Here is a 27,099-nt window from a genome sequence, read left to right as displayed (position 1 = left end):
GTGTGTGTGTGTGTGTGCGTGTGCGTGTGTGTGTGTGTGTGTGTGTGCGTGTGCGTGTGCGTGTGTGCGTGTGCATGTGCGCGCATGCATGCGCATGTTTTGAATGCATGACAACGTGGTAAATACGAGGCTGACAGTCTTACAGAATAGAAGACAGAGAAACCAGATATACATGTTTAGACATACTTAGTCTGGTGCATCTCACAAACAGGTACCCAAACTAATCTAGTAATCTAGGAAAAGCCCACATATGCTAACCACTCATTCAGAACACTAACCCCATTTGGCTTATGGTGAATTAATTGTCTGTGTGCAGATGGTTTCACACCTTTGCAGAAAATACAGTCCTAAAGCATTTTTAACAAACAAAGCATGTTTATTTCAAACTAAAACAGAGTGCTCCCAACATCCATTTGTCCTTCCGTAACCTTTTCTGGCTGAACTGTTGTATTCACTGCAGTTTAATGAAGAAAAATCAGACATTTAACATGGGGATAGTACATCATATTTTAATCTTTTTTTTTGGTTACTTTTCAAAGCAACTATAACGCATTACTGTTCTCACTGCATTGGTTGTACGTATATTTTGCTTAAAAGACAACAAGCATAGGACACCACAAAGGCATTCATTTCAAACTTTGCAGCTGTGGTTTTGAAAAGAAAAAAACAGAACAGGCCAGTGACTGCTGTTTTCAAGTATTCGGCAATCAATCCTTTAGAAAAAGCCAGGATCCTTAAACTCTTCCATAGGAAGGTTGAAGCACCACTAGCACACCCTCCCCTTCCCCCCTGCATTTACAATTAGGCTACACAATATTTTGGCAAGCAATTTCCATCAAGTCACCTAGCTTAAAACAGTGGGGTTGCATTAAAACTAAAAACATGAAACAACTAAGAATATTAAAATATCACCTACCATTGAAATCCTCTATTGCCAGCCATCTATGATGTACATCATTAGCATGAAAGGTAAAATCGTTTGTTAGGGTGTCAGGCAATATAATGAACTGAGCATGTCCTGTGGAAGCCTTTGAAATAAGTACAGAGATGACAACTATACAAAATGATCTTTTACCTACTGAGTTGACGATTATGATTCCTCAGTGTCTGTTTTCACTAGCTCAGGATCAGTCTTGGCTTCTGCCTTCGGCCCAGTCTGTCCACTGTTAATGACCACAGCCGGGGAGGCGGACCTCTCCAGGGGTTCGTCTCTCGGGGGCCTGTCCCGTGGGCAGACTGGCACAGGTATGGGAGTAGGAGATGAGGAGGGAATGAGAAAGGAGGGAGTGAGCTCTGGCTCAGAGTGCCTGTGCTCCACTTCAGGCTTACAGTCCTTCTCCTGAGCATTAAAACTAAAGGCCTGCTTTTGCTCCTGGCCACCTGCAGTCTGTTGTGGGGCGCCGGGCGATGGGGGCAGACCCTGCAGGGGGGGCTTGGTGTCCGGCTGCGACTCGGCCTGCCGTAGCTCCGGATGCTGCAGCAGGGCTTTGGGCTGCGGTTCGGGCTGGGCGGGGGGCTGGCCCAGCAGGGACGTGGGCAGGGGCAGTAGCGGCTGGGACTGTGGCTTGGGCAGAGGGAGGAGGGGCTGAGACTGCGGCGTCAGAGGCGTCCAGCCGCTGGCCCGCTCCCGGTCTCTCTCCTTCTCCTTGTCGTTGTCCCGCTCCCTGTCCCTCTCCCGCTCTCGATCCCTCTCCCTTTCCCGCTCTCGTTCTCTCTCGCGGTCCCGGTTCCGATCTCGGCCACGGTCTCGGTCCCGTTCCCGCTCCCTCTCGCGGTCACGCTCCCGGCTGTGCCGGTTGCCGTTCACCTCCCTGCGGAAGTCCCTGTCGTCCCGGTCCTTCTGCCTCTCCCAGGGTCGACGCCGGTCATCGAAGTCCTGGTGCATGTTGGCACTGAACAGGGACCCACCACCTCCTCCACGGTTCCAGGCTGTGCCTCCGCCCCCCGAAGCTACCCCGCTGCGCATGTCGAAGCGGTTCTGAAAGCTGGGATTGGACCGCTCATCCTGGAAGCCCTTGTGGCCTCCGGTGGACATACCTCTCGTGTCACGCTCGTCGAAGTCCCCCCGGGGAGGGCCCCAGCGAGACTCGGCCCTGAAGCCGCCTGGCAGGGGATCCCTCCTTCCCGCGCTCTCTCTGGCCTCCGTCTGCATGGCCGCCCGGGGTGGCCTCTCCAGCAGAGGTGGTCTGACCGGGGCGGGCTCCGTGCGCATCTCCAGCGGAGGGGTCTTCAGCAAGCCCGTGCTCTGTTTCTCCGGTGGCGGGAAGCGGTAGTCCTGATCTCCCTCTTGCTGGCCTCCGGCATCTGAGCTGGGCGGCGTCTCGTTGTGTCCTTTGTCCAGGCCGTCTGTGACGCCAGCCGTGGGGTTGGGGGTCCTGGCGAAGGCGCCGTCCGTGCGATTGAAGTGCTCCACCTGAGAGAAGGGCGCCCGAGCGCGGGCCTGGGCCTGGAGCGAGGCGTCCAGGAGGCTGTTGGCCTGCTGAGCCAGGCCCTGCTGCATGAGGAGCGGGAAGCGGGCGGCAGCTCCCTGGAGGAGGCTGGGTCGCAGGTCGAGGGACAGCAGGCCAGGCATCCTCTGCCCTGTGAGCGGGTGAGAGAGGGACGCCGAGGGGTGCATGCCCAGAAGACCCATCCCACTGCGCACGGCATTCTGCATCCCTGCTGAGAGAGAGGAGAGGCTGGGTTCAGTCCCAAGAGAAGCACCTCTGAAGCAGGACCACCGAGAACACATGAAGCAGACAGAGAAGGCGAACCGAACCAGCTGGAGTATTAGCTTCTGGAGTCACCTGAAGTTATGCACTTGTCTAAAACACTCAGCCGGTGCCAGAACACACCACGTGAAATTAAAACGACAGATGGCATCACATTTAATTAAATGTATAATTAAACTAAATTAAGGTCTGTCTTCTGCACACCTCCTAAATGACAAGAATTAAACGATGTAATTTAGGCAATTAAGATTCATGAGGTTTTTAATACATGCAAAGAAAAAGCAAAGCAATTTCTACAATAGTAAGAACCAAAGCTGTGAAGCATGTGTGAAGTCCTCACCCTGTAGTGTTATTTCTGCAGGTGTGTCTATGCTCTCTGTGGGTGGAGTGGCCTTGTCTGCATTGGCCTGCTGCGGCTGGGCTCCCACAGCGTTGAAGACTCCGGCCCCGGGGATGGTTGAAGACATGAAGCTGGCTGGAATAGCGTTCGCTGAAGGGATTATGGCCGCAAACGTGGAGTCCTTGTTACCTTCCTGCGCTGCAGACATTGAAGGTTGCACTAGAGCTGGTAGAGAAGGATGAAGCAAATGCAACCATTTAAGAATCAGAAAACCGACAAGATGAAACAACGGGATTTATGTTCCCACAACCACCAACCACTGTCTATGCAGGCAAATGAGGTGATGTTTCAGGTGATGTTTAACCTACGCGCTTGGGCTGAGGCCAGGCCTGTTCCCACGGCTGACTGCGCAACCCCTGGAGTAGTCATGAAACCTGAGGACGGAGAACATGCTGATTAATAAACGTCTAAATTTAAACCCTTAACAGGTTGCTTGCTGGGGAACCGTGAAATTAGCTCCTACCTGGAGGGGGCTGTGAGGCATTGAATCCAGCCCTCAGGAAGGGAGGTGGAGGCCCAAAACCTGGCGGGGGCATTGCCATGGTGACAGGATAGGTGGGCGGCACCAGGCCTACAGCAGGCACAGTCTGTGCCACTGGGATCTTATAAGGAGAAGCACATGGTACTCTTGACACTGGAGCATGCAGACTGCAAAACTACATTTTAAAATTCAGCAGTCAGTGATGCAGAAATATTCTAAAACTTTTTAAAAGACTCCTAGTGGATAAAACTGAACTTTGCATTGCATAACTCTTGCTCTAAATTTTCTCCACCATACCAAGTCTCATCCCAGCTGGATCTGGAAGGGTAAGGCTAAGGACATGCCTCTTTCAACACGTATAAAGCCAGGTCTGCCCCTCTGCCTTTTCAAGCATGCAGCAAAAAAACAACTTGCGTGTGACCAGAGAAGGAAACTATGAAATTCCAAAAACAACAACAACAACAACAAAAAAAAAGTAAACTACAAAGCTGAGACAGGCTCGGATCACAAACTAAAAGTTGAATAGAAAATGGAGGTGGAGGGGTGTCTAAACAGAACTGGCTGGCATGTTTGTTTCTCCAATGTTAATGGGAGAGGTTGGTGTACCTGCACGGGCATCATGGTGACCTGCTGTGTGAAGGCTTCGCTCTGGGAGCTGCTAACAGCGGTGGCCTCCGCGGCTGCAGGCTGAGCCTGGGTCTCCTTGACTGCCTCCGTGTTCCGCTGAGCCTCCCATTCTGCAAATAGAGCACAAGGAAACTCACACCAGGCTCTCGCCACGTTACCAGTGTTACAGTTTGAACTAAGTGTACTTGAGCTCGTCATACACCTTACAATGCATTTTGGGCACAATCAGTGATGTAACATGGGGTCACTATGTACTTCGGGTCATTCGCCGAGGTGAATGAGTCAGGGGATGGTCAGGCTCTGGATTGTTTTTAAGCATCTTATGGACAGTGGTAGCTCAATGGTTAAGGCAATTGACTTGTAATTGGAAGGTTGCTGGTTTAAGCCCAACCACTGCCAAGCTTCCACTGTCATAATTCTAAGTCGCTTTGGATAAAAGCATCAGCTAAATGCCATAAGCTTATGTGCTCATTAAAAATAACTAAACTAACATACATTTACTCCTTTGACAGACAAATGCAGTTGTCAATTTCCTCACCACTGTTAACCGTTTCCTGGTCAATCATGCCTCCTTCTGCAAAACCATCCAGGTCATCCAGTTTGACCTTTTCCCAGGGGATATAGGTCACACCAAGGTCCACATCCCAGAACTGCTTGTACTCCTGCTTTACACCCTTGTTCAGGGCCCAGGCAATCTATGGAAATGAGAGTGGGGTCAGGGCAGGGCATGTAATCGGACAGCGCAACCACAGACCAGTTACCATGAGTACAATAACGTCATAGAACAAAGTACAGGGCATGACACCCATTGAACTTTTAGCTGTTACACATGACAAGAACTGAGAATGAATGTCAGATTAGCAAGAGAAAATGACTAACCTTAATAACTTTGGATCCAATCTTAAACGAGCCAGTGCTCAATTTCTGTCGGGCACGATAAGCATCCTGTCTGTGTACCATACATATGTAAGCGCAACCTCTGGGAGGAATCATCTACAAACACACACACACACACACACACACACACACACACACACACGGAGTTATTTAATAATAATAATAATAATAATAATAATAATAATTTTTTCTGTAAAAAAATCTTTGTTTATGAATTAAACCCTAAAAAGTCTAATCTGTCAAGCATCTAGAAGACTACTGTGTACAGTACTTTCTTTTTAAAATGATTTGTTACCTTTCTAAAAGAAAGTCTGAAGAGAACTTGTACAGACAACAAAGGCCTGAGAGCAAACTCACATTGATGGATTCGATCTGGCCAAACTCCTCAAAGAGGTTGGTCAGGTCTTGTTGGGTGGCCTTCTTGTCCACTTGGCCCACCCACAAAGTAGTGCTGCACACTGGAAGGTTAATAGCATGAGAAATGAGATATGTACACACATATACATAGTCCTACAACACACAGGCCTTTATAACACAAATTTCTTCCATTCGTTTCATTCTTATTCAGGTAGTCAAGAAAACTGTCAACATTCTACTAATTCTATTCAGGTTTTGTAAAGTTAATAGTAATTCTATACAGACATTGTGAAAGTTACACAAGTGCTTTCGCTTCAATGTAAGTGATGTGGCTGATCTTACCACTGAGAACCTTGGAGCGGATAGGAGGAAGACCTTTCTTCTGTCTCTCCTTTTCCCTCTCCCGTGCTCGTCTCTCGCTAGAGTAGGAACGGGAGGACTTCCTCTTTCTGTCTCTCGACCGCGACCGTGACCGCTTGCGGTGTTTGCGCTTCCGAGAGCCTGAGCGCGACCTCGAGCGCCTCCTCTTGGGAGACCTGGAGGGATGAGCGAGAGGCGTGTGAATGCCCACTGCCAGCTCCCATTCACTGCACACCACAAGGAAACGGGCCGTGGTGAACCGTGGACGGCAGTCCTAACCTGGAGCGAGACCTGGAGTGCGTTCTTGAGCGAGTGCCGCTGGTCTTCTTCTCCTCCGACTCAAACATCTCCTCATCTACAGTGTCTTGTCCCTCATCAAGTTCCATGTCCTGTACAATCCATGTAAACAATTACATTTTTAATTATTTAAAATATTAGTTTAGTTAAATAATCCGGTATACATTTGTTGCAGTTTACAATTTGGAAAGGAAAATAGGCTAATAACTGATGAAAAATGATATACTAAACTGAGCTGGAAAGTTCATTAGATCATTAATCAGCAATGGAAAGCAAACAAAGACAGGTAAAATATCCACTCATTAGAAGGGTATTAATCATACGAATTAAGAATAAGGACTTGTTTGATTTTGACTGCACACATGAGGAGTAAAAATGATCAAAACAAACCAAAAGTTATACATGTTTATTATTTCTTGAGAGCACTATCAAATACATAAATAAGGGTAATTCAAAAGATAATACATTCATCTTTGCATGACAATAGTCAAAGGCTCAGACCAATATTGAAAATATCCAATTTGTAGCAAAGAGCTTGGCAGTACAGCACTGGGACTTTTAATGGCTTTGGTTTGTAACACATCAAATGTACTTTTCTGCAAAAGTTTTCAGTAATAAAATAATCTCAACACCATGTACCAAAACACTGTCAGTAATTAATTATCCAAACACCACATCCCAAAACACTATGCAGTTTTTTTTTTTACTATTAATAAAGCCAGAAAGGAAACTGTAGCTCAGACTCAGCGGTGCTGCCCTGAACCCAACATGGCAATGGCTTTGAAGCCACCATTTCCCAAACCACATGACTTAATATTTGATCTTGCCTGTTGCTGGTTGTCAATGGAGTCGTCCAGTTTGGCTTCCTGTTCTGGTAGCTGTGCGGGGACACTGCTCTGGGCTGGAGGGGCTGAGTTCTCTGGTCCAAAGATGCTTTCCTGGCTCTCTAGGGCTATAGACTGAAGAAGGCATAAAAACACTTAAAATACATTTAATAGATCTCACACACACACACACACACACACACACACACACACACACACACACACACACACACACACACACACACACACACAAACCTGAAGATTCAAAGTGAGTAACTGCAGTGTACTGTAGTAAAAGATGTAGAGACAGTCAAAACTGCAGAGATGTACACGAGGTTTCCAAACAAACAGAACGTTTTGTACAGAGGTCCTTCATGACATGTGCAAGCAAAGTGCACTTGTGTACTTCATACCCAGAGCAGGTAAGTGTCTGTTTATGTAACCAAGCCCCTGGTTACAAGTACCTTCTGTTGATGTTGCTGATGCTCCAGGATTTGCTTCTGAAACTGTTCAAGGTTCTGCTGTTGGAGCTGCTCAGCCAGCTGATGGAAAAGGGAGCTATTGATGGACTCAGAAACCATGGGCCTGAAGAAAGAGACACGTGGCAATGGCTTAATTATCCAATCACGGCTTCCTTCCTGCCTCCACTCACTCACTCATAGGAGCTAACAGACGATTGACTTCATTTACAATAGGTCTTGAACATGACAAATTCCCCAGTAATTCCCCCAGTTTCTTCATTTACTAAACCTGGTCCTTCTCCAGGGTGTATTATGCACCTTAATTTGCACAGTTCTGATGTCACCCTTGCAAAACTAATATATGAGTGGATGAAGGCCCTAAGATTGCTTGAAAAACGTATAGATTTATATCTATAAAATATAGAGGTACATCTATAAAAAATAAAATCATACCAGAAAAGGAAGGTTAGAAAATTTCAGCTGGTGCAAAACGTAACAGTAAAAAGTACATACAACTGAGACGGTGCAGCGTCACTTTTAGTATCCTCGCTGGGTTCTGACTCGCTGCCAAAATCAAACTGACCCAGGAGTTTCTGCGGGAAGGAAGTACAATGTCAGAACTACTCATGCGTGTCAGTGCTCTCAGACGTACCAGACACGTTCTAAAAGCGGTCATAAATCATAAGTGACTTAAGCAGTCTCCTTTACGTTCTGACCATGCTGACGTCTATAAGTTGCTGTGTAGCGCCATGACTTTGGGAGCTTCACCTTGTTGAAGGAGGAGACTCTCTGCTCCAGCGGGTTTAGTGTGTTGGCGGCGGCGGCTGCCGTGAGCTGAGCGGTCAGGGCCTGCAGCTGGACCACCAGGCCTGCATCCAGAGCTTGCAGGAGAGAAGGCTGGGGCTTCTGCTGCTGCAGCTGCAGACTCTGCACCAACTGCTGCAACTGCATGCAAGCGACAGTTCAAATGGACGGGTCAGCAACTCAACAGTTTTGAATTTAGAACCTTTACAAAGTGGAATGTTGCATATAAGCACTGGAAAATCAAAGTTGAAAGATAAATCAAGAATCAGGAGTCAAGATCATATGCAACTCCATAAAAAGCTTTTTTTTTTTAAATATTAATCATGCCATTAATTTGCAAGAATACTTTTTCTTCCTGAATCACCGATTTTGTGTATAGAAGATAAAGGAAAACATCTGAAGAGCAGGTGGTGCTGAACAGAAGGAGCTATTTTAGCCCTCAGTCAGACCTTTGGAAACTACAGCACAAAATCCCTGGCTGGAACCAATCGGATTTCACTCTGCTTAATTGCACAGTGAAAAATAAGCTCCAGCTTTCCCAGCATAATGACTACGATTTCTTCCCTTGATAGACTCAACGTTTATTTCCTTGTAGACAAAATGAATGGAGTCAGTAAATATAAGTGGCTGACCTGCTGTCCCTGAGGACTCTGTAGGATCTGGGCTACAGCTGCCATTGTGTCAGAGTTGGAGATCTGAGAAGCCCAGTCTGGTAAACTCGGCACTATGTTGGCTGGGGTGGCAGGAGTTGCAGGGGTGCCTATTACAGAGGTAGATAAGAAAGAGAACAAATATAAGTAAAACTGTTTACATATTTACATAGATACACATGGGAAACACTTAATGATACATATGGGAAACACTTAAGGATCCAAGGAAGAAAAGGATTTAGAAGGTTGACTGAGGTTCTACGTTTTAGCCACTAGTTGTCAGCATAACTCAAGTTTAAATCAAAATGACCACTGGAAGCTTAAGTGGAACTGATAGCATAACAAGCTGTGAGTGCTAAGAGGAAAATCAAATGTCTGTGACATTGCAGACATTAATTAAGGTTGTGCTTGTGGTATCATTTCTGATGCTCCAATGTTAAACTGTTTTAACAGAATTACTGCCCACACTGGAAGGGTGCAAGGGCATCTGAGGGACTAACCAGGGGTGGCGTTGTTAACAGGGACAGCACTACTGGCCGTAACAGGTGTGACACTCGGAGGTGGCAGCCCTGCTGCCATGTCCAGCAGAGGCTGGATGATGTCACTTTTGAACACGCTGTTTTTCTGCCATAGATTGAGCACTCGGACAATCTTGCTCTGTAAAAGGAAAACAGTGTATAAGTATAAACCTCCTAAAGCATTTTTAGAAACTCTAAAATTGGCCATTAAACCATTAATTAAACATGAAGCCTGCATCAAGTCTGGCACAGCAGGAGGAAACAGAACAGCAAGTGTATGCCATAAACAAACCAGGAACGCGATAGTATACTGGAGTAACAAAATTCTTTGTATGGAATTTCAACCATCAACACCAGCAAACAGCAATGGTTGGCTTTCGTTTTTAACAAAGAAGCATAATTGAAAACCAACCTTGTCATCAGAGGGGCAGCGGTAGAGGTTCTGGAAGGTGGCGATGATGTTCTTACTGAAGCGCGGCGCAAACACATCCTTCTCCTGGCCAAACTGGTGGCGAGACTGCCGGACGATCGAGTCGATGACGTACAGACCAGGAACCTTGTACTCGGGTTTGCACTGCAGAGAGCAAAATTAGAATTTAAAGAGAGACACATTCCAAAAATGCAAACCTCACAAAACTTCATTTGACTTGACTTGATCTGCATACAACTAACTGACCTTCTGAATGAATTTCTCCACACTTTGGACCACGTGTTTATAGAACTGAAACAGAGACAAAACAAAAATGATTACATACAAGACAAAGACTAATTATTTTATACACTGACAAAATCTAAGAAGACATTTTTCCCAGTGAATCCAAGGGGCAGGTCATCAAGATCAGGGTCACAGCACAGAACACTTGTGTATCCCTAGTTGTAAAACATTCATGTTGTGGAATGTTTTGATATGCAGGAATATCTTTACGCAACACATCTGATTGTCAGCTTGATTTTTGTCTCATCTCTTTCTAAAATAAATAACCGTCATATTACCAGCACCTTCGTTTCAGTGTCTTTGCAATTCCATAAATTTGATCTACAATTAAAGGAGCAGTCAGACATGTTTTCCAATGATTCTTCATGTTAGTCATTATATTGATGCCTAGTAGCTTGGCTGTATATCAAAGATTCTGTATTAAACTTATTTTAAACATGGCAGCCCCCACATGGGCACCCGCTCTATAAACTGGTTAATTTGGGGACTACAAAGAATGAATCATCATCATGTGAGCTGCACTTTATAGAAACAATGTAAAAATAATCACTTTCATAAATATTATTTGCTATTTTTTTGCTCAAGGAAATGCTAATTTATGAAGTGGTGGGGGCAAATTTAACAAGTGCAAACTTATGCAAGTAGAGTATTGAATTTAAAATAACTGAGGAATCATTGGAAGTATGATGAAGCTAGAGACGTTTCTTGGAGGAGATTAGTGGACCCTCCTCAAAATCTACAAAATATAAAATTAAAAGCATCTGCTTCTGTTATTAAAGGCTTTTAAAACACAGTGTGCAACACAGAGAAATGGGGATTTTACAGAGTACTTCATACAAAAATCATTTGTGATTAACCATGGTAATATAAGTAGTATCAAAGTCCTACACAGCAGTTAATAGAATACATTTTTGGAAAGATGTCACCCACCAGATACACCAAAATTCAAATAATTTTTGAATTTCTTACTATTTCATTGATTTGTGGTGTTTGTTTCATTTCAGAAAATTACAGAATCTGAATATGCAGAAATACAAATAATCTGAACACTTAAATCTGCCATATCAATAGGAATCATGATATTTTAGTAAAATAAAACTGTTTTTGAAAGAACACCGTCATGCAAAGAGTATGTAAAGATTTTCCAACATTCCATTGAATGTGACATCAACAGCAGTTAGAACGTTGTACATAAGTAATTGCTCATTTGAAACAATCAGGTTCAAAAGGATTGTAACTGTTGAGTCATACTGAAGAACAATTTGTTGATTTCATTCAACAAAAAACATTTAAATTTTTAAACACAATCTCTACAGACTTTGAAAACACCTAAAACATATTTGGGTAAACTACAAATCTGATTCAACCGGCCATTCAACGTAGCACTACACAAATTCATACATACAGAACAATGCGAACAAGGGCCCTTGTCATTTTTTATTTATACTAAGCACATTGTTACAATGTGTAGATATTTTAATATTGAGATCTTTCTGGGAACTGTTATATTCTTTACTCACCAATTAACAATGTTAAAATAAATCATGAGTACTGCATGCTTAAGAATCCACACTCAGAAAAAATTACCCATTTCCCCTTACTGTCTATTGGGAGGGGAGAGGCTTCTAAAAGCTGATGTATAACTAATTTTGCCAGCATTCAATGAACATGTCAAAGCATGCTGAGATCATGTAAAATTGTTGAAAGAATTCAGGGCAAAAAATATAAATACAGTCACATACAAAAAGTTCAGATATTCTGGAGTGTGCGTGTCCTAGAGAAACCACTATGGAAACATTGTGTATGTATTTCTCAGATCAAGACAAACAAATATCAATAACATGGTACACCATGCAGGCATTTAACAACCATGTTTAGGTCAACATTCTTTTTCATGAGACTGTAGTTATATTGTTTAAAAAAAATAAAGATATAACCCTAATAAGATGATTAGATGTAGATATGGTACTATACAATGGATCTGTACATTCTGTAGATTGTGTACATATATACTCAATCATATACATTGTACATTGTGTATATAATCATAATATACATATATTGTACATACATTGTTAATATAGTTTTGTACATACATAGAATATATATTTATCTGTATATATATTTTTTTCTCTATGCACCCCTGGTTCTCTTCCTCAGTTTGGACAGAGCACTCTCCACCATTTCACTGCGTGTTGTACTGTGTATGACTATGTACGTGACAAATAAACCAAACTTGAAACTTGAAGCTACTATACCTCAGTACAAACAGCCAACATTACTGCCACACTTCAAATAACCAGAACCTACACTGCAGCCTTTTCTGTCTTTGAGTGTTAGATAACATCCAACATTGTCCAAAACACATTTGTTTCCATCACACTGCAGTTTGCACCTCCCCCCCCCCCCCCACACACACACACACACTCCGTAATAAAGCACCCCATACCAAACTATTCTGTTCCAATTTTGGACACTTGCATTTGTTTGTGTGGGACTTATCCACAAGACTGACTTTCAAGGTAGCAACACGGGCAAGAGAAATACATGGGTTGTGGTTAGTTTATTCAGCCACATTTACTCGGAAAAGTCGATAGTTAACATTCAGCTTCAGGGAACATTCAGATAATTGATATGGAAAACAGCCTAAGGCAGGAAGAGGGCAAAGAGAGTGAAGGAAAAAGACAAAAGAGATTAAAGAAATAAGAACACACTATTGCATGGGCATGCTACTAATATTCTTGTTACAATCTTCGTGGGACTTACCAATTAATTACCAATTACCACAGATTTAAACAAACCTGCACAATAAACAAACCTATTATAATAATCTCTTGTTACTGAAGGAGAATCAAATGTTTTCCCTACATTTTCGATCATGCCTAAATGCAAGTTGTGAGGACAGTGATGCACTGACATCAACATCAGCACTCGTGGTAACACCCTGGTGTTCTACACATCTTAGGAACGTTGCAAACTGCAATCAATGCATCTGGTTGATTACTCTATGAGTAGACCTATGTTTTTGTATAGGCCAAAAGTGTATTAAGCTCTCAGTACAGGCTGTGATCAAAGGGCACTTGTGACACAACAGGGGGTCACAGGACACACAGCACAAACGTCACTGAAGCTCATCAGCAGGGGTGTCTTGCTGCTGATTTCTCATTAGGTGGCGTGTGGCCATAACATTTAAAGTAAATAAACTGTGTAAACAAAATGCATTACTGTTGCTTTTTGCCCTTTGCGTAGTGATGGGGTAAAGGCAGCTTTGATTAATTTAGACTCTCAAGCTTGAAACAGACAAAGCCAACTATGCCTTTGAAACTATACTACTGTGAGCCTGATGAGCCAAACTTGTTTTTGTTATTGATATCAGTTAATCACACTGATGATCTGATATGGCTTCCTACATCAGTGCATACAACCTGAAATAACAGCTTTTAATGCTCCAGGAAACTTTAAACACTACAAATGACAACGTATCCTATGTTTTAAGGTGGATCCATCTCTACTACTGTGTGAAATCTAATGCACGTCAAAATTTATATTTCCCTTTACATCATTTAGCAGATGCTCTTGTCCAGAGTACCTTACAGAAGCACCTTTGTGGAAGTCATGCAAATTCTAGTACAACTAGGCCACAGTCTAAGGATACCATCAGCAAGAGAGGACAATTGGTTTCTTTTCGCTATCTAAATTTTATATATATATACACATTATACATTTAAAACCAATGCAATGGGAACACACTACTACGGCATCTTTTTTCCCCTCTTAATTAAAGTAGCAATAAGTAATTTTTTCCACCAAAAAGTAGCAAACAATATTTATGAAAGTTAATTATTTTTACTTTTTTTTCCTCTAAAGTACAACTCAATTTTAAATGAAGAATCAAATTGGTTTGGAGTTCTCAAATAAAGCAATTTACGCTCCGTACAGGTCCACCACAGGAGGCAGCCATGCTTAAAATAGATTTCATACAAAATATGTGAAAAAAGTAACTGGAAAAATGACATTGTTCCTTTAATTCAATGCTCCAAAAGCTCAAAACAGATGGCAGTAATTGTAGCTTGCATTTCCATACAAACAGAAGTTCTTTCTTCTTGGGTGCTCTCAGTAACTGTTTATGGAATCTAAGGAACAAAACATCTTGCCAAGTACACACACTGTAGTTTTACTGCCCTCCATGTACACAAATCATATTCTGACACACTCAATTACTGGGATACTAACAGCTTGCCTGGGCCATGTTAGCTAACTTTCAGTTTGTGTGGGACAGGCAGATATAGTTTAATATGTAGATATTGGTGCTCCCCATACCTTTCCCTTTAACCTGCACCCCCTCGGTCCCCACCAAACATGTACACATACACGCAGACATTCATGGTCTGCTACCTCCCTGTGTCTTCTATGAATAAGAGAGGTTAAGCAAAATATTGACCCAAGTTTAATTTCTCAATCTCTAGTGTGAAGTAAGACAGCAGAAAAGTGAGTGAGAGAGAGAGAGAGGGAGAGAGATATTACTTGGGTAGTTAACTAGCTGCCTAGGTTAGGTGTTACAACGCGGAAACATTTCAGTGACTCACACTCTGTGACTTAATAAACTCAAACTAGCAAGAAGAAACTAATTCCAAAATCTCTCAGCTATAAAGAACAATGACATTCTTTCCTTTGCAGTTGATAAGTTCACTCAACAAGCTATAAAAGTAAGAATCTAATTATGAAAATTTGTAAGGGGCATTAAGAAACTTAACATGTTTAGATGAATCCTACATAAGGCAGAAACACTACGTAGATTAACAGTTTGCAAGAGTCAGCTAGCTAAGAGCATGTTCCTAACTTTAGATACCTATAGTAGCAGTCAGACAATGGTGGCCAAGATTCTACACAATAGCAAAACATTCAAGTAAGATCTCTGGTATGCATATAAGACTGCTACAGTCAAGCCAGCACAGTGCAACTGGTAACCATGAGATGAAAACAAGGGTCTTAAAATGATGACATATCTAAAGCAAGTACAATGATCAAATGCCACATTCTGTATCTCTGTAGCTGTTTCTTAGTCTATTTCTATGCATTTCATATAGCTTACAATCATCAATATGACAGCTCTGACTACTGCAATTTGTTATAGTAAAGAGTATGCTGCAAAATGATAAAATGTTCTATTTATTAACATGTCTCTGCATTTCACATAAACCACGTAAGCATGTTTAGAACGGCCTAGATTGATATGCAAGTGCACTGGCTCTTAGACAATCCCTTTAAATGTTCAGCTTGTTTTCATACAGTCTGACAAATTTGTCCTCGTTTACTGAATTTACTGGGATTGGTGATTTTATTCAGTAATATCCACAATCATCATACCACTGAAAAGATTTCTATTTTTCAAAGCAGTCATCCTAGCCATACTATACTGAACTAGTGCCACCTGCAGGATTCTACTGTACACACACACGTACACAGACACAGAGTGGCCCACAACCAAGCCACCACATTACAGGGATTTGCACACACATATACAAAAGGGTTGAGTTCAGACTGGGAAATATACTACACCAAAAACATAACACCAAAACAGGTAACCAGCAGAACCTGACAATTATTTACAAAACAGTAAGCATTGAACACAAGAAAGGTTTAGGTCCATCATTTCCAACACCACCTGCAAGATGTGACTTAGTCTGCCTAGCCTGTGTAGTTTTACTGGATCTGGTGGCTCAGAGTTCTTCTGCTTTGATATTCCCTATATCTATATTTAAGGCAGCTGACACTGCTATAGTAGGGCCGCATTCTTACATTTGCCTCTCGGCTGGCTGCATGGTAGTGATGCTACTCAACTAAGGGGTTCCATCACTGCTGGATATTTTTCCAAAAAAAAAGCTAAAATTATGTTTAATTGCTTTTTCTTATTCTTCATTCGAACTATGATTAAACCTGAACAACAAAAAGCAAAACAGGACAATTGTATAACAGGCTATGCTTAATTAGTGAGAAATGTAATTTCTGAAATATAAAGATATAGACAAATGTAAAACACTGCAATTTATATATCAGTACTGCTGCTGAATGTCCAGTGTGTACAGACAGGATGCAGGTTCCAATTGTTTATTTTCCCCCAAAACAATTTATTAAATAAATGATTTAAATGTTCACCCTGGGTCTGGGATGCTTTTTAAGACATGCTTTAGTATCAATACATACAGTTTTCAAAACAAATTATAAGAAGATTTCATTTATCCTCCCATAATTGTCAAGTGTAAATTTCTTTGAAAAAAAAAAACATTAATTAATTAATTAATTAATTAATTCATTCATTCATTCATTCATTCCAATTTTGATTCTGGCCAATCCCTTATTTGAAGTTTATGGGTCTTGGAGGTGGGACAAACTGAGTATTGGATTTGTTTAAAAACAGGAAACTGGAATGGCAGTACGTGTTTAAGTCAATCTTGTTTGTTAGGTCAGTCAGTGATGAGCAGCATGAGGTGCGTTGCTGTTGATTGTGGACACTGTTCATCATACAGACAAAATAAGAGTTTATTTGCAATCTTTTCCATTATCCATTAGAGAAAGAGCTTTAATCCAGTTATGGCTACAAGCAATACAACACCTTGAATATGGCTCAGACAGAGAGAATGACAGCACCGTGTTTAAAGCGAACCACTCAGAAACTACCCCACTTTTATACTCTTCAGTATACATTCTTCTATCAATGTTGCTTGCTTACTAACTTAGCAAATACTACTTGCACTCTCGACATGAACACATCTAGAATCTGCAAAAACAGGAAAAAATGGTTTTAAAGAATGCTTTTTCTAGAAATAAAAATAAGTTATTGTGCTGAGAATTTCTGTTTGACAGCTTAGGTGTTTGCATATAGTGTGTATATGAGGATAGGAGAGTTATACTTTAATTAGCTGAAGAATTGATGTAATAATCTATGCAATAGATAATTGTAAAATTGTAATTGATGAATACATAGTGACTTCTAAATATACCGAATGCTACAAAACCACAACCCAAAACTAATGTCCTGCAGAACTTGAGTACATCTACTCTGATATGAGAAGAAATGTTAGAGAACATGCAGGCCTACATTTATAAGTGAGCAGTCATCAGTCCTGTTGCCTAATCTAACATTTGCGTCTTCACTCTAAAGAAGTGTCAGAGAGGTGTGCTGCAGTGTTGGCCCTCACCTTTCTTCAATTTTTTCTATGAGGCTATAAGTAACTAACACAGGACTGTAAACCTATAGGTCAGGACTGGCAGATGATGTCTGAGATGAATACAATCAGTATTATCAAACATGAATTAAGAAGAAGCTTGTCATTTATCTGAATCATTTATCTAAGGAGCTTCCCATCAAAACTGCAAAGGAGACAAGAAACCATTAACCAAGGCCCCATTGGCTGGTTAGATTTTATATAACTCAGCAGCATTTAACAAATTTGTAAAAGACATACATCTACTGAATTTTACAAGCAATCTCGCTGATTTTACACTGTCAGTGAGAAATTTCTAGTGCAGAATACAAGCTGTCATGCGATGAAGTACTGTAACACTAACAATGGTTAATGAGGACCTTCTTTAATTTCCATATATCTATGAACAAAGACACTATAGCAGCTGGAGTTAAAGAGTGGAACCTGTACACTGCCCATTCAGTTTATTACAGTTTTCCTAAGCAGTTCTAGCTCAACCAGGGTTTGTACAACATGAAATTTCAACAAGGCCTATAACCTCATGAGGAGTGAAGTTAAATTTTATTCACCAAAATCATGCTTTACAAATTTATGAAGCTAAGGAAGAATAATATTTTCAAAGTTTGAATGAGTAGAAATAACCAAAAAATATATAATACAAAATGGAAGAATAAAGTTCAGCAGACAGCATATGGGTCGCGGTACAAGTAGGTCCCTACCAAATTCACAGCCCTGTAAAATATCAAATTTTCTGTGAAATGCTAGAAAATTGGGAGTTGTTTTTTTTTTCTTTAAATCAGATACATGCTTAACTGGGCAGTGCATAATTAAATGCCAGAGCTCGTCACACTTTTTTTGTTGTTATGGAGATGAGTCGACAAGATCCTCAGGCAGTGGATTTCCTAAAGCTAGTAATGTAAAATTACACATTTTTCCCTGTACAAGTTCTCTTTTTAATTTTTCATGTGGTTTTAAATTTAATAAACATCAACATTCCTGGGTTTGACAAAAACTTTCAGCTGAAACTTCAACCAAGATGCTCCAGCATTTTGCTAAACTAACATTAGCATGGCATTGTTTTATCAACAAACTGTGACACTAAGAGAGCTGCATGCATTAGCACACACTCATCTCAGTGAGAGGATGAAGGCCAACACAGTCTCCTGATGTTCAGTGCTTACCACTCAGCCATTAAAGTAGGCTATTAGCTTAGTATGGCAGGCTAGCCGGGTGAGGCCAAGTTACCTAACTTTGTAGTTAACTGTTATTTAATAAAGTATACAGTATTTAATAGAGTATAGTGAACAATACACAGCCTTTAGGCTAAATGAGTGAAAAGAAGGTCTGCACACCTAAGATACTCCCTTTACCAAAGCATCAGATATTATGATACAATGGCCGATCAGTAGCCAGTTGCTTTAATCAATATTACATTTCTTGCAATTAGGCATAGCAACCAAACGAGTCTACCCTTTAATCCCATAACATCCAGTCAAACTTTCTCCACAATCCCTTTCTCCAAAAACATACACGATTAGCATTTAGACTACCCTTCTTACATATGCCGTGTGCATAGGTAAGGTAGCTGATCAAGAGAGACCATACTTCCTGAAGAGAATTTTCCTATTTGGATAAAACAGCAATGTTTAGTTACTGATTACAGAGTATAGTACAGAAACCAATATTTTTTTTCCTCTTTAGTGATGCCTATCACTAAATTAGTGACAGCTGATGTAATGACAGTTTACCTAGTGTACTTAAAGTACTTGTTCAGAGACAGCAATAACCTAGACTGGATTTGGAATTTGGCAGTGAGATTTGAGCATCAATGCTCTATGTCAAGAGGCTAACAGAATTTGGAGGATCCTGAAAGTGGATAAATTACGTGATACAGCCACTGCTATTGGCTTCTTTGTCCTCTGAATAGCTACAACATGAGTATTTATGCCAATTTCCATTATAAAACAGGCAATAGCAACTTTAATGGCTCTTCTAGGCTGTGCTATCGTGGGCGTCACAGGATTGGACTAGTCCCCCGTGTGCCAGAGTGTAGGCAGAAACTTCTGTTACTGGCAACAGAATGAGTACAATACCAACACTGTTTATGATGGACATATTCTGAGAATTAATACCACACCCTATCTTAACATAGCAAATTACTGAAAAAGGTTTGGCTCACAACTTCAAATTTTATTTTGCAACAACATACACACAGACTAAATAAATGCATAAACTGATGAGATCCATCTTGTGATTTTAAGAATCAACACTGGAATCTTAAAATCACAGAGAATCACAATTACTTGGAAAATCAATATTCTGATTAAGCCCTATGCTAGACTGCACTGCTCAGTACTGCGAGATCCAGCAGAAGTTCTCACAGGATCTTTCAGAAGAAACTGCTCAACACTGCCATGTGCTGTAGGCAGCTGGAGGTTCCTCTTCACTGAAGAAAAGGTTTTCTCTCTGTAGCTGAAGACGAAAGGTTTGTAGTGTATTCAGCATCAGACATGCTGCCATCAGTGTCATTAGATTTCAATATGGGCTGTTTCTGCGAAGCTCAAAATATTTTTCCCAATAAGCCATGTGTTTTGTCTAACACATTATTAATGTCACCAAAAATCTGATATTATCCATTCACACATGTAAAAAACAAATCTGATTTTTGCACACAGCTCAAGAGGATACCACTTTCTGTGGACTCAAAGAATCACACTACAGATCATTACCAAATTTTAGAGGGTCTCTTGGCAGTGTCGAGCACAAAAGACTTAAAACATTGTCTGAAAGACAACAAGTCAATCACATGATACTAAAACCTAGTCCTAGAGCAGCCAAGGAGAATGAGCTCATCCTTCAATGGGGACATATTAAATACTCAATTACTTAGGCTGTAAGATGCTTTAAACGGTCTTAAATTCAGAGCAAAGTAAACCTACCTATTTATTCTAAGAATAATTTACAATTCAAACGCTTCTGAGTGTGAGACTTTTCCATAGTACAAATATACAACAGCAACCGATAAGACCATAAAGCTGTTTTTTCCCCCAGAAATCCCACTTTCTGCCAAAAAGCTAAGAAAGCAGTTAAACAGCACAGTAAATATGCACAAAACATACAAAAGACAAAGTCTATATCAGCATTATCATCAAGCTCCTTCATCTGAGAAGAGCTTACACTGATATAGAGTGCATTTGGCTAAATGCTGGCCAATTCAGTCAGATGTTCCAGAACCTTTTAAAACACTGTCTGAAGAATTGCTCTTCCCATTTAAAAACTACCCCCCAAAAGTGCAATCATTTGTTTTTTTTATGAAAAGAAAAAACTTCCACAGTTGTGCATTAATATACATCTTAAGCTAAGAAACTACAGCAATAGAATTCCATTTAGATTGGGTCTTTTCAAACCTGATGCCTAATTCAGAAAGTTGGTCAAAGCATTTAGCCAAATATGACGATGAAAAGAGACAATCTTTTCAATCATAAGCCATGCTCAACTACTGAGCAAAGCAAGAACATTAGCCAAGCACAGCCTCTTTAGACAATGCAGAACACAACATAATCCAACCAGCACTAAACTATCGTACCAACACCAGTAGACATTTTTGCAGGGGGGAGGAAAAAAAAAAAAAAACTTAAGTGAACACAACTTAAAAGTCGTCGTAATAAAGCCTTCCTTAGATTAACCAAAAGGTGCTGCACTTCTGCCTACTAGTAAGAGCTCTTGAGTAAAGACTTTTTTCTCTTCTTCCATCCTCCTTTTTAAAACAGCCCATCTCCTACCTAAGCTGGTTAGGGGTTCCCTTATCTCTTTGAAACTCTCCCACGCCCCATCCTCCTGCTTCACTTTCAGTGCTTTGGGGGAACTGCTGAGGGAAGGGGAAAGAGGTGTTATTCACACAAAACAGTCACAAAGCAGGACAAAAGGAATCAGCTAACAATGCAAATAAACATCGCTACTCAGAGATCTGCTTTATAGCTCTGTGAGAAGAATGCTAGAACAGGTACGGAATTCACATGACTTTCATACAAATGAACCAGAATGGGATTTCTTTAGGCTTAGGGTGCACTGTGTGGATGCCCCTATATGAATGGAAATGGCATGAGTTTGTGGTGCAATATGATTGTTGTTTCTGTTTTCTGGCTCATGAGGCCTTGACCTTTTAGCAAATAGACAATTTATTTCTTTCATGTATTTCTACTCAATATTACATTCAAATATGTATTTTTGCTTCCATGAAAATCCAAAGCATCAAGGACTAAACGAAGTTTCTGGTTCACATCTGAGTGTTCTAACGCAAAAGACAGTACAAACTTGCTGGCAGTAGACAGGGCCACCACTATCTTTTTTCATCTATAGAATCAAAGGGCCACAATATCCTACAATACAGGAATTACAAAATAAATATTCAATGGAGTCAAGAAAAAAAAAAAGTCATTGGCAAAATAAGAACTAGATCAGAAAAAAGTCTAAACACAAAACCTTCATCCTATATGCAGTACTATTGGTCTAACGATTCCTGACCACTACCAGACTTCATAAGACATTAAAAGCAAGTGTCAACCCCTTAACTCATAAGCCAATAATACAAAAGTTTCCAAACTAAGGGACTCATACCCACTATAAACTAAGTATTGTTGTCTTTTAAGCATTGACTTGAACAATACCTTAGTGTGATTATGTGGAAGCTTAAAGAAATCAACCCTCCTGCCATAAGCCCAACATCCACATGTTAAAGATTAAATCTATGAAATGTGGACTCATTAAGTAACTTTTTATAGAAAAATCAGCAAAAATAGCCTTCACTGGCTGTTACGTTTATCACACCACATAAATTAGAACATGCTTTGCTGTTAAATATAAACAAACTGCAGATCAAAAGCCAGATCTTGTAGTAGGCCATTTATTATCCTCACATGCTATCCTAAATACAACCAATACAGAGGCAGTTGGTGCAAGATTTAAAGTGAAATCAATTTATTGTTAAATAACATTGATGTAAATGATAACTACAAAAAGAGAGATGTAGTCCTACATCTCTTGCAAGAGGCAGAGCTGCCTTGTCTGAGAGCATATGTATGGACTCATATGGTGACAAAACTTATTAGATAAAATTACAAACTGAACATTTGTGGAGTATTTTCACCTGCTGTTTCCTGTAGCTCACCTGGTAAAGCAGGTAGAGCAAGATGGTAGCAACACCAAGATCATGAGTTTGCTTTCCAGGGAACCCACATTTTCACATACTGATAAAATATGTAAGTTGCTCTGGATAAGAACCAAATGCTTTAAATATTTCCGCACCTCTGGACGTCAGAGTTATCCAAATCCACAAAGACCCACTGAAATAGTAATGGCAAGATACTATGAAGCTCCACTGCTGTTTGTGATGAGACCATTTAGAGTTCAGTTTTGACTCCCAATATGGGACATGTTTGACACTGGTCCTTCCATGCCCATCCACCCCATGTTCATCATACATTCCCTGCTGTTTAATGGTGACAGCTTTCCAACACAATAACAAAATAATGGAACAACCACTAATTTATAATACACACAGACTTCTTAACATTCTTAACATTTCAGCCAACAGAAGCACAGTGCCACTATACTCATGAGCTGTACAAACAACTCAACTATCGCACCTTAAACTGCACTGCACAGGAGTACTGGGAGCATGAATCACCATCAATATGTTCTGGTTAATTAACCCACCAGCTGCTCATGGAGCAATAACTAAATTGTATTATTCTAAAAGAATTCAAAACATACACTGCAAGACTCAGGCACGTCACAACTACCAGGAGGTTCCTGACAAAAGTCACAGTCATTTTTGACGTTTCGGGTCAAAAGTCAGAGCGATTTGTTTTGGTGGTGGAAATCTTATTTCAATCTTACATGACCAAATGATTTACAACATTACTGTTCATTTTCAGATAATTTCTAAATTTAAACCCATATAGGCCAGTTTTCAGTAATGAAAAGCTCTCAGACACGTTTGCCATGCTCTCTGTTGGTAAACATATAAAATGGCACAAAATTAGTGATTTCTTACTATACCTTGAACAACAACAACCAAAAAAGACTGAAAAAATTCCCAGCACTCTCACAGAATACTGGTTGGCATAAAAAATAATAAAATAGAAGTTATTACTCAGTTAATTTATGCTATTGGTGAAATTAAGCTTGCAAAACCTTAGCTAAGTTAAACAGACACAATGAGTACCTTTAAAGATGCTTACATAAAAAGGATTAAAGATACATACATGAAAAGGAGAGCTGCTTTCAGTCTCTTTAGTGTGGCTTAATTTATTCAATATACTGTAAAAACGCAGTTCCAGTTCCATGAATGATTTTCAGAAAGTACAGTAAAAAGTACTGTACAAAAAAAAAGGTTGAAATCCTAAAGTTTTGCTAACAAAGCCATGACAATAAAGAATAATTTACTAGACTTCAACTACACTATTTATGAGGCTACCTAAATATGCTTCATTTGTTTCCCTAAAGCCACAAATTCAGTGTGGATGCACGGTAACAAGACTTCAAGGACCGCAAAGACAACTGGTTACTGAAAGTTACTGGAATTGAAACGTGTACTATCCAGTTGGTTGTGATGGCTCTCAATTCAACACATGTATGTCAGAAGAAAGTTCTGGCTAACCTTTATGACCACAAGGACAGGAAGTCTCTCAAACAAATCAAGTAGGAAATTGTGTTAGCGAGCCAACCAAGCATTCTCGGTTACAAGGAAGCAAAGACATTGAATATCTTAGTGATGAATTTGAGTCTACCCTGCCTAAGACGTGAGAGAATTATTCGAAGAAACCAACAAAAACAATTCAGCAGCAGTTTAAGATGTGCCTTTGCCCGTCAAAGGTTATGATAAAAGCTTTGTTCAGGCAAGGCCCATGCCGTGTTATGATGCCATTTACTAAATGCATGAGTTCCTGGATACCTGGTTGATTTTCAGTTCTACTCTATGTGGCTCTGATTTGCTATAAAATAAATACAAAAAAAGAAGGCTGATTCCACAGTGGTGGTTCTGTGTGTTCAGATGACATTGCAAGTCTACCATTTCCTAGAGTACAGCAGTTAATAACTTACATAATATTGTGAACACTGTGAATCCTGTCATGATAGGGATTCTCAGTTTTGCAGGATATTAATAAGAGGCTGCATTAATTGAATTGTTGTACCTGTATTTGTCAGTTAATAATACACTTGAGGAATACCTAAGAAAAATTGTGCTTTATTACTAACTTTGTTTCTTATCCACTTGTGTTTGAATACTTGCCTTTATAGCTTTAATTGCTGATTTGGTAATCTGGGTCATCTTCGCTTTGGAGATTGGAGGCTTGTATTCGTTCAGAGAGTACAGCTGAAAAACAAAAAGAGAAACTTAACTTCAAAGGTAATGGTAAGGTCATGAAATCTCTGCCTATGTTCATGAAAAGCTTCACAAATTTTAACAGATTTAATACTAATTAGGGATATCTAAAAGAAAGTTAAAAGAATATGACTGCAGGTCACTGAAATAATATAACAGTATACTAAATGATTAATTAAACCAACAGGCTCCCACAAGTACATGCACACTTAGAATCAAGAATTTCACTACATGTACTTAGTTATGCACCTCAAGCATCACAGGCCATAGACAAAACAACAGACCCCTCAAATTATGTAGGTGATTGCTTTAAACCCAGAGGTTCAGTCTTAAAATGATTCTTATCGGATTTTGGTGCCCACAATGAATCTGTACCAGCCAACCTAAATGTAAATATACTGTAATCACAGGTAACAAATTATGACCTTGAAACAGTGGGGGGCGGGGGGCGGTGGTGGCCTGATGGCTTGTTTTTCTGTGTTGGTTTGTGTTTTTATCCACTGGCCCGATGCTGCAATTATTCAATATGACAGTTTCCTGCTCTGGAAAAATGACTTAGCATTTCCTAATGCCAACCCAAGAGCATTCCTGCACTGAATTTCCGCTGCTCTATCACCTTTATCAAACGTATTTCATCCTCATGAAGGGGCTTGTTTGTCAGCTGACGAGACTGGTTGTGAAAAATGAAAGGAAAATTTAAAATGTTCAACGAATGGGGTAGAACACAAAACCTCATGATTTAAAGATCGCCTGAACGGAAAATGTGTCTAAATCCTTACCGCTGAGCTGTTGTTCATCATATATCATATCTTTAAATTGTATGCTTCTCATGCTATTACTACATAACTACAGTAACAGGCAAACAGCGTTGCTGGTTAGTAGTACTGCAGTAATGCCATTTACTGGCCAACAAATAAGCTTGCTGACCGTCAGGGGATGGTCGTGCTTTGAATGCTGCATTTGGGTGGGTAGCTTAGCCAGCACAGCACGTTGGGCGAATAACACTGTCAATAACGCCTTGTCAGAGAGGAACCTAGCAACATTAAATTACTAGCTAGCTACCCTAAACGGCGAACGCAGCCAAGACCTTGAAACCTAAGGCTTAAAATGAAATTCGCACAGCTAAACTATCTAGAGGAGGTACAACAGCCCCGTAAGCTTGATAGCGCTGGCTATCGAGCAGAGCTCACCCGAAGGGTCTGGCTAAGATAGCCAAATAACATTAGCAGTAGCTAGCTGTGTAACTAATAAATAAATAAAAATAAACAAACAATTTAGCTATCTATTAGAGTATAGGTGTTGAAAGAATGAAAACGTATATTCTATATAAATACAGACTAAACGTAACAGACCAATTCACGGCTACAGAATACTATGAAGTTTGTCAGTACTTTGCATCAAGCGAATGTTAGCCTAAACATCTGTTAGCTAGCCAAGCTAACGTAACGCTAGTTTTTGTGTTGGCGCATACACTAGCTGAATATAAATCCGCAATATAAATATAAAACAGCAAGATGTCAGCCCTGCGTTATAGCGGAAACTCATTTCGTCAAGTTCGCGACTCAAAATTGCTTGCAGTCGACAGTCGCTTCGTGAGGCTCGAAATGTGTGCACCGATACACTTAACTAGCAAGCTAGTTAGTTAGCTAACCGTAGCGGAATCAAATTCTGGCCTAACAACAGATCACAACACTGGGGAATGTAAACTCAAGTTACGTTTACGTGAACTGATATCGAACAAACCTCGCCATTAAACGCTTTAACGGCCTCCATGGTGTACGTGGTTAAATCTTCTTCGTATCAGAAGGAATATTTAGACATTTATCGCCTTCACACCGGGCTTGACGTATGCATGTCCTGAAGTTAACAGTGGGTGAGATGGAGGAGACTGTTAATATGGCCGACACAGACAACATCAAGAGCAGCGCGACGGACTCCAGCACTGTGAACCGAGTCCCAGAAGAGTCGGATCCAAATATTCATTTGATTCCTGACATAGGTGGTCAGATCCCGAGCGATAAAAACAATCTTTAATTCGAAAGTATGGGTCCAAAGCGACGTGTAAATTACGTATTCCAGAAATAATCCAACCTTCCAGGCATTATTCCTGGAAAAAAGTACATGTGTAATTAGTAGATCATTACGTTTAAAAAAGAGATGTTAAACCACTACTATCCTTGACGCAGCCCCAAGCAAGTGAATTTTCTTTGCTCTTCTTTTAACAAACCTGCAATTCCCATTTGCAAAGTGTTGTACGAAGATACATAGGAAAAGCAGACATGCTGCAATACCACCTTGTGGCCAATATTGGAACAACTGAGTTTTAAAATAGTGTAGTTCTTACGTACATTTTAAACAAGAAAAAAAACTTTTTTGTGTGATCAATGTCAATGATACATTAAGAA

At 40.5% G+C, this 27,099-nt stretch overlaps 1 protein-coding gene across 5 annotated transcripts; it reads right to left on the bottom strand.

The window, feature by feature from the left end:
* Positions 1-60: 60 nt before the first annotated feature.
* scaf8 (SR-related CTD-associated factor 8) lies at positions 61-26,834 on the bottom strand. Of its 5 annotated transcripts, XM_035533177.2 has the most exons (22): positions 26,438-26,833; positions 24,602-24,685; positions 10,064-10,108; positions 9,800-9,961; positions 9,370-9,526; positions 8,852-8,979; positions 8,184-8,360; positions 7,929-8,008; positions 7,419-7,539; positions 6,958-7,089; positions 6,113-6,222; positions 5,816-6,009; positions 5,474-5,574; positions 5,099-5,212; positions 4,758-4,914; positions 4,199-4,329; positions 3,575-3,713; positions 3,420-3,485; positions 3,052-3,276; positions 1,076-2,661; positions 917-942; positions 61-454 (listed from the first exon to the last, which is right to left on the bottom strand). In XM_035533177.2, the coding sequence occupies exons 1-20, from the start codon at positions 26,465-26,467 to the stop codon at positions 1,091-1,093; spliced, it is 3,924 nt and encodes a 1,307-aa protein (XP_035389070.1). In that variant the 5' UTR covers positions 26,468-26,833; the 3' UTR covers positions 61-454; positions 917-942; positions 1,076-1,090. The 5 variants fall into 5 exon arrangements, with proteins under 5 accessions (XP_035389070.1, XP_081578377.1, XP_035389069.1 ...); XM_081722251.1 differs by lacking the exon at positions 917-942 and having other exon boundaries at positions 26,438-26,834; XM_035533176.2 differs by lacking the exon at positions 61-454 and having other exon boundaries at positions 490-942.
* Between the last annotated feature and the right edge of the window lie 265 nt (positions 26,835-27,099).

This window comes from Electrophorus electricus, chromosome 10 (genome assembly GCF_041902795.1).
Source record: "Electrophorus electricus isolate QZ-2024a chromosome 10, ASM4190279v1, whole genome shotgun sequence".
Classification (NCBI taxonomy): domain Eukaryota; kingdom Metazoa; phylum Chordata; class Actinopteri; order Gymnotiformes; family Gymnotidae; genus Electrophorus; species Electrophorus electricus.
The sequence above is the reverse complement of the archived record's forward strand: the minus strand, read 5'-3'. Positions and strand labels throughout refer to the sequence as shown.